Here is an 8038-nt window from a genome sequence, read left to right as displayed (position 1 = left end):
CCCCCGCCCCCTATACCACACACACGCCTCGTTAGTTACTGTATGATAAAAAAAAACACCACATTATTTATTCATAATAATTAAGAAGATGGACATGCCCGTTTAGCTATTTTGACACCTCAAAGCAGGTATTTGAATCAACGTTGTTTTTACTTGACAGGATTAAGTAATAACAAGCCGAATTTGTGCTTAAAATCGAAAATAATTATTCACATAAATGCTTATTTTATTAAAATGTATTTCTGATTTAACAAACACAGAATATATACCCTTTTTTCCCTTGAAATGTGTACTGAAGCAGAATTTGTGAACAGAACATGTGCTTTTTTATCTGAATATGACTAAAAGAAAAACTTGCGGCCTAGAGGTTTATCTTTTTCATCTTTAAATCAAACCCACTGACCGGATTAAATATACATGCCTATAGAAGTAAATCGTTAGACTGAATACACAATGCATACATTCTATAGGCTGAAAGGGCATCCTGGTCATAAAACTAATGCCAATGTAGTGTCAACTGAAGCAGTTTCATCTATTCTTAATAGCATAAGTGAGAAAGATGCAGTCAAGAGAAAGATGCAACTTAAATTAGTTAGCATTGAAAAAGTAGAGGTTGAAATAGTTCCTGAATAGTTGTAGTCCATTAACTTCTCATTCATGGTTTTAACAGTTACACAATTTTTCCACATAAGATATTTCTATCACACATACCATATAGATTTATGTAAAAGTCAGTCTCAATAACTCATTAATGCCTGTTCGCATTCGGACATATAACTGAAGTTTGATATTTTGTAACCATAACAATACATATAACCAAATAAAGTGAGTGATGAATCCTATGTGTAGTGGCTGACTGTTCAAAGAACTCTTAATCGACGTAAACATGTAAAATAACAAAAATGTAATTCAAATAATAATAATCATCATAACTATAATAACCTTGAAGTTACTCTTAAGGGCACATAGGGTTAGCCAGGGTTTGGTCAGGGCCGGGCTGGTCCTTAATCAGTCTTGAACTCATTCATTTCATAGCATTACATTCCATTTTCCCTCTTTGCCTGACCCACAACAAATCCCTCAGGCAAGCCGGGCAAAACTTTGGGGTCTGAGCGGGGCACCAAGCGCCGGCCCGCTCTACACAGAGATGGAGCCCTCTCTGAAGTCTGTCTTGCCGATCAGAACGTTGAGCAGCATGGCCTTGCCTTCCCGGCACTCCCTTTGAGCGGACTTGATGATTTCACTGAGCCTGTCCTCGTCCTCGCGTCCTATGAGGCAGCCCTTACCTCCGTAGCCGTCAGCCACAATATGGTAATCTGAAAAATAAAACGTGTGAAAAAAGGTTGTCTTCTGTCTGGAAAGGACATGATGTCTATTGATTGACAATGAACGTGTGCAAAACAATTCAATTGAATCAAATTAAATTAAAAAAAACTTTATTTGTCCCCTAGTGGGTGTGATGGAATAATCCATTTGTGGTTTCCTTTTAGTCATTTAAAGCTTTGTTTCCTATTCCTTGTATTTTCTGCCTTTCCTCAATGTCATCTAAATGTTATCCTTTGTGCTTGGGGTAAACCGGTCACAAGGGAGAAGGCATCCCCTTATGCATTCTTCTGCTTGATGAGAGCACAGGCAACTTTGTGTCTTGGGTAACATTACCTGATTTGATTATTTACAACTGCATTGTGGGGAGGATGTGGAACTTTGGAACTTCCTGTGAGTGAGGAACTGAGCTTAATGTATGCACACACTAAAATAGGTTAATTGTCTACAACTATTGTGGGGTTTTTAGCGCTGAGAACTGAGAAGTCTCATCTGTCCTAGCCGCAATATCGCTTAAGCAAATTTCCAAGACAGCAGCAATTCCTGGCAGCAGGAATAGTAAAAGGACACACATACAGCAAATACAAGACAATACATGATAGACAAACAGTGGCCAACAAGCAAGCAAACAAGAACAAGCAAAAATGCTGTTCTGTTATCAATGCATCTGGCATGGCCGTTTTTTCCAGATCAGTGCTGCGGTACAACGATATTTACCCGAGAAAGCGAGGCCACAGGCAACATTGCTGCCGAGTATGGGCACCTGCTCCCTGGAAATCTGACTCCAACACGCATCGTTCCCCACCACAGCTATGACTGGCGTCTAGACGGACACACAGATAGAGACACTCAGAAATACAGAGAAAGCACTGCCGAAGTGTTTAATTGTTAGTACAGTTTGAAGTTTAATTTCCAATGAGAAATACCCAAATTAGTAAACCATCTGGTGGAGCAACATCAAAAGTAAAATGATAATGAAGTAAGTGAGGATACTAAATCGACCTCGTTTATAAACCAGGAGCTCTAAAATGGAGTCGTCACCTTATGCCTCGTGAAGGTGTCAAACTCTGCAACGCTGTACCCCAAGGAGCCGTCACCGTAGACGATCCATACCTCAGAGAAAAATGCCATGTTTAGATCAAGTGAACGATCCTTTAAATAATGCACCGAATCCATAGTCAATGAAGGCTACCTCGGATTCTGGTCGGCACAGCTTTGCTCCGAGGGCAAACCCGCCTCCTACTCCAAGCGTCCCAAAGGCACCTAGGAGGATTTGGGATGAATACAATTTATAACAAGAATCATTGTGGCCAATAAAGACCCCCCCGGCCACAGTGTACTCAAAGTATTTTTCCTGTATTCAACTAATATTGCTGTAAACTTTGAAGTAACTTTAAGTAATCTGCACACTTAATGTGGCCTTTTTAAGAGCTGACGGCAATGCCCAAAATGTCTTCAGTGCGCCAGGGAATAGCTCATCTCGGTTCCAGTTTGCATTAATCAGGGCAGTTGTCCCTGAGCCGAGTCCTGTGGGACTCTTACCTGGATCCAGCCAGCGTAGGGGTCCTCTTGGCCTCATGATGTAGGCCGCGCTGCCCACAAAATCCCCACCATCAGCGACGATGATGCTGTCTTCTGCCATGAGCTCGTCCACACAGTGGAGCACTTTCAAAGGATTCAAGTGACGGTCCGTCTTCTCCACCGCTTTAGCCCTGGTTACAAATACAGGTGGAGGGGGTGTAATTAAAAATAACAGCAAGATCATTTTTATAGATTTAACAAACCTACAATACAATTTGTATTAAAAGTAATACCAACAATTTTGTATATAGTGTACGTCACGAGCCCCCATTGGACACAATTGACAATGTAAGGCGTCATGCCCCATTAACTATTCAGTAGAATAAAGGAGGGTACAGCTGACATGCAATCAGGGATTGGCCCATAGCTCGTTTTTGGAGTTGATTTGATTGACTGCAAATGCTCATGTCTGGCTACTTAAATAAGCATTCAGTGAGTTCTGGTGGACTTGTGGTTCCTGCCCCTGAGCTTTTACAATGATGTTGTCAAGACCTCAGGTTTCTCTTTTTTTTGCCATGCACATTCACCCACTTCCAGTCAACCAGTTTCAGTTCCAGGTGGGTCAAACCGTACAGGAGCTAACACTGGGCTCCGACCTAATGTATCCATTACTAGGGGTTTACCTGTTTGCATTTTCTTTGGTCTCATCTGCTGCTTTGAGGCTCTGAGGCCATTCCTCCGGACATTTATGGCCCTTCAGGCCTTTGGAGAGCTGCAACAGGAATGAGCCAGCATCCCCTAAAAACATTTTATTATTAGACGATATATTCGCCTTGTTGACTGCCATCAGCCAAATAAGATGACCATTGACATGATAGATTACTAATATACAAGTCAGCTTCATTAAGACACCAAAACGGAATATTCACTGTGACACTAACTTATTGATTAATTATATAACCAGCATGAGTGTTGAAACCGACCCTGGATTGCAACAGTTGGTTTCCAGAACATGTCAGAGTTCTTCAGCAGCTGAGTTTTATCTCTGTTGACGGCGATGACTTTGCTGCGTCTGTTCAGAACCCTGCCATAGCTCAGACGGAAGTCACACACAGTGCCTGTCAACACAACAAATCACAGTCACTTCTCGTTTATAAACCCCACTGAATATAAAAGGAACGCAAACCACGCATGACAGAACATTTTGTCAAGACTTTTTAAACCAGAGAAAAAGATGAGAAACTTATTTCAGCCACCATAGAACTGTTTTTAAAATGTGCTGATCAGGGACTTTTTGACTGTGGTCCACAAATTGGGGCGGAAAGGAATAAGAAAAACACGCTTTGCCGGTTCCTAGCCTGTCTTTTCTCTTTCACTTTCTATGGCATACACATTTCTACACTCAACAGAACAACCGTGGAAAGACTGGTCCAACAGCAGCTTGGACCAAGAACCGAAACTAAGGCCAGAAGGACTGACCTGCCAGCAGCACCACGTCAGCCTCCTTAAGGGCATCTCGTCTGTTCTGTCTGATATGGATGGGGCTGTCTTTACCCAGCATGCCACGAGACATGCCTCCCAGAAAGCAAGGGATTCCCAGCAACTCTAAGGCTTTCCTGGAAGACAGGGATACATGCAATACCAGATAAATGATCATTTCTTATAAGATAAATATGACCACACGAATGAAACAGTACTTAATAATTATTAAGCTTAGTTATGCGATTATTTACTAATTCAAAATGTTAAAGGCAGAAGTTAAAGAGTTTGGAAGTGCTTAACTATATATATTTTTTCCAATGCAACACAAGGCGCATTAGGTGCAAGCAGAGTAGCAGACAGCACACCTGATATCTTCCACAGGAGTTGGCGGCAGTGTGGCTTGGCTACCCAAGAGAATGACAGGCTTCTTGGCCCGGCTTACCAGCTCGATGCACTTTTGGACCTATGTTAATGATCCAACAAAACATACAAGTCATAAATAGCTAAGTTAGACCCAGTGTGAAAGAATGTATTGGGCCTGGATGGAAAAGCAAACAACAGATTGCTTATTGGAGTTAGGAGAACGAGTCTTGCCTGATCATCGGTGGCGTGCGGGATGTCAACAGGTAACGGAGACACATCTCTCGTCTCCCATGCTCCAGCAAACAGGTTTGTGAGGTGGTTTTCAAGATACCTTAAAAAAACATCACATGTCGTAGTGTTTAATTACAAAACTTAAATTGGTAAAAATATAAATAATTACTACCACTCAATAATACTATGCAAACTCCCTAGTGACCTACCAAGTGACTACCTTCCCCATCAGGCCCTTGGGCGGGTTCTTGACCCCAAACTCCTTGGACACCAAGTGGAATGGGTACAGCGTGTCGATGGGGAACTCTATGAAGACTGGCCCGGGGGTGCCGGACTGGGCGATGGCTAGAGCCTTCCTGACCGTGGGAACGATCTCACGGATCGTCCTGATGGAGGCACAGAACTTGCACAGTGGCTTGAAAAGGGACATCTGGTCGATGTCTTGCAGTGCTCCCCTGCCCTGTTTAACAAGAGCAGCGTGAGCACACGCACGCACACACACGCACACGCACACACACACACACACACACACACAAGAAATGGGAAAGGGTTCTCAGACTTAATTTGGCTTGAACACAAACGTGATACACAGAAGTTTTACTATGTGTTTTTCACACATGTTGACACTGCATTCGCAGTGAAGTAATATTTGCACCATACAGCTAAATAAATTAACTGTAGTTCTGAGCTTTGAGGACGGACACAAAGGTCCGTCCACTGTAGTGGAACCGTGCTCTACCTGAAGAAGAGTTCCCGCGGCTCCGCCCATGAGCAGCAATGGCGACTCTGCCATCTGGGCGTTCTTCACCGCCGTCACAGTGTTGGTGAGGCCTGGGCCAGCAGTCACTGCTGCTACACCCACAGTGCCTGGAGGGAGGGACGACTTATGGTGACAACCAACAATAACATACAGCACAAATACACCCGGTCTTGTTTAACTACTCCAAGGCACCATATATAAACAAACTAGTCATGTACTATATGCAACGCATATATGCATATGGTATATACGAGCTACTTAATCTCACAGACACAACTTTGTATTCATTCATATGATAGGGCAGTGGCATTAAAACACCCATACTGGTTGAATGAAGGAATAAAAGAATGATAGAATGGAGAAAACGGGCCTGAAACACCACATTTCCAGATGGAGCTCATTAATAGGGGTTGCGTTGACGTAGGTAACGCTGTGTTTACCCGAGAGCCTCGCCACAGCGTCGGCGGCGAAGACGGCCGTTGCCTCGTGCCTGGTGTCCACGATGCGGATGCCGAGCTTCTCACACGCCACCAGTATGGGGGAGATGTGGCCGCCGACGAGCGTGAAGACATACTTGACGTTGTGCGCACGCAGCACCTCTGCGACGCTCTCCCCGCCGTGGCGCGGGCTCTTGGTTTCGGCCTGGCGGGGAAGGGTGATGAAGGATGTTATTCAGACCACTGAAGATCATTTCAGAGACACCCAAACGACTGTGCTGGCTGCACTGCCGATACAACCAGATCCCCTCAGAATGCAGACTCTGTTCACACACAAAGAAAAGCCATATCAAATGTTATCCCATCCTCATTTCCACTGCTCAACTTATCATAGTTATATTGGTCGTTAACACTGCTTTTAACCAGGTTTTTTTTCAGTGGACCATTGTAGGCCTACTATATTTTTGACTGCTTATTACATGCCATTGTATTTTGCCTTGATCCTTGCTTACTAAGGTCCCTACGGAAAACGAATGTTATTTTAATTCAATATAATTGAGAGACTACTGAAACCAACAGTATGGCAGCCGATTCGGTGACACATTAAAATGAATAGGAAAAACGGTGTAATTTGTCCTACGCATATCTCTAGGACCGTCCATCTGATCTACTTCCTGCTTTACGTATTTATTGGGCACCCGAGGAAATGCATTGTCAATTGAGAAGTGGTTTGGTTGAGCGGTTATTGAGAAAGATGCAACAATCGGCACCCAACAGGCACTGCAGCGGCGGTTGTTTAGTTGAGGACCAGAGGACGTGTGTGACACACTTTAAGCTTTTCCTTTTTGTGTGGAGAGGTCAATTGAGGTGAAATGGTAATTTGATAACCTCGACTCTTTTACATATCCCACTAGCCTAAATTACATCTTGCAAAATATAGTCTACGATTCCGAATATTTCATCACACGTGAAGAAGGTTATCTGTCCCACTGTTAGCTATTTCACAATCTACTTGTTACCTTTGGACGCGCCCCATCCTAAAGAGCGCCTCTTCAGGAGGACCTTCAGAAAGCCTTTGTGTTGTAAAACAACAGCCTGTCCAAAGTTGACAGCTCCTCTCGCCACTGGTGTCAAGTGTCAACAGTTCACCTTTCACCTGTTTTTCTTATGACTATTTCAAATAGTTTATCAACTGTTCCAACAAGTTTCACAAATGCCGGTAACCGTCATATATTACTCACAAGAAGAAGGGTGCGAGCAAGTCAGTGTTTTATGAAGCACAACTCACCTTGTGGAACAACTGGTAGAGCAACCCAAGTTTGTAGGCTGCAAACAGAAGTGCACACAGCGGAATGAACAAGGAGTACCCGATGACTCCCAGATAATCCATCCCGAGACAACCTCAATACGATATATATGAAAGAAAGGGTCTCGATGTGACCTATAATTAAATGTCTAGTAGCGACCTGAGAGCCCTAGCTGGACTACTGCTTTAATGGCTAGGCTACTGCCTAGCTTGTGCAAAATACTATACAATCAAATATGGATATAAACTAGCCCCTTCGCATTTTGATTAAGTTAAACTATACTACATTCATACGGCTGTGGTCCACATATTGACACTTCCTTAACTTGAAACGACAGGCCAATGCACGCCTAGTGCTAACAATTCTGCACCGTTACAGCACCTTAGCACAACATACGCGTCACTTGACTTCTTTGTGAATCACAAGGGAACGCCCCCATACACTGATACATCCAATAGGAAGCATGTCCAGGCGTGTCTCAGGGTTAAGTCTATAATCGTTTGGTTATATCAACAGGACGCGTGGATAAAATCATTCCAAGCACAATTATTTTTATTTAATGTTAAAAGCAACACGACTAGTGAAAAAGTAAAGAAAGAGAAAGATTTTCAAGT

At 43.2% G+C, this 8038-nt stretch overlaps 1 protein-coding gene across 1 annotated transcript; it reads right to left on the bottom strand.

The window, feature by feature from the left end:
• Window positions 1–86: 86 nt before the first annotated feature.
• On the bottom strand, window positions 87–7847 carry ilvbl (ilvB (bacterial acetolactate synthase)-like). Its single transcript, XM_056611681.1, has 14 exons — window positions 7406–7847; window positions 6121–6322; window positions 5660–5787; window positions 5130–5380; window positions 4921–5020; window positions 4692–4789; window positions 4324–4460; window positions 3828–3962; window positions 3528–3642; window positions 2866–3035; window positions 2516–2586; window positions 2365–2436; window positions 2041–2146; window positions 87–1316 (listed from the first exon to the last, which is right to left on the bottom strand). The coding sequence occupies exons 1-14, from the start codon at window positions 7505–7507 to the stop codon at window positions 1138–1140; spliced, it is 1866 nt and encodes a 621-aa protein (XP_056467656.1). The 5' UTR covers window positions 7508–7847; the 3' UTR covers window positions 87–1137.
• Between the last annotated feature and the right edge of the window lie 191 nt (window positions 7848–8038).

The sequence above is a fragment of the Gadus chalcogrammus genome, chromosome 16, assembly GCF_026213295.1.
Source record: "Gadus chalcogrammus isolate NIFS_2021 chromosome 16, NIFS_Gcha_1.0, whole genome shotgun sequence".
In the NCBI taxonomy this organism is placed as follows: Eukaryota; Metazoa; Chordata; class Actinopteri; order Gadiformes; family Gadidae; genus Gadus; species Gadus chalcogrammus.
Note: the sequence above shows the minus strand (reverse complement) of the source record. Positions and strands in the feature narration are given on the sequence as shown.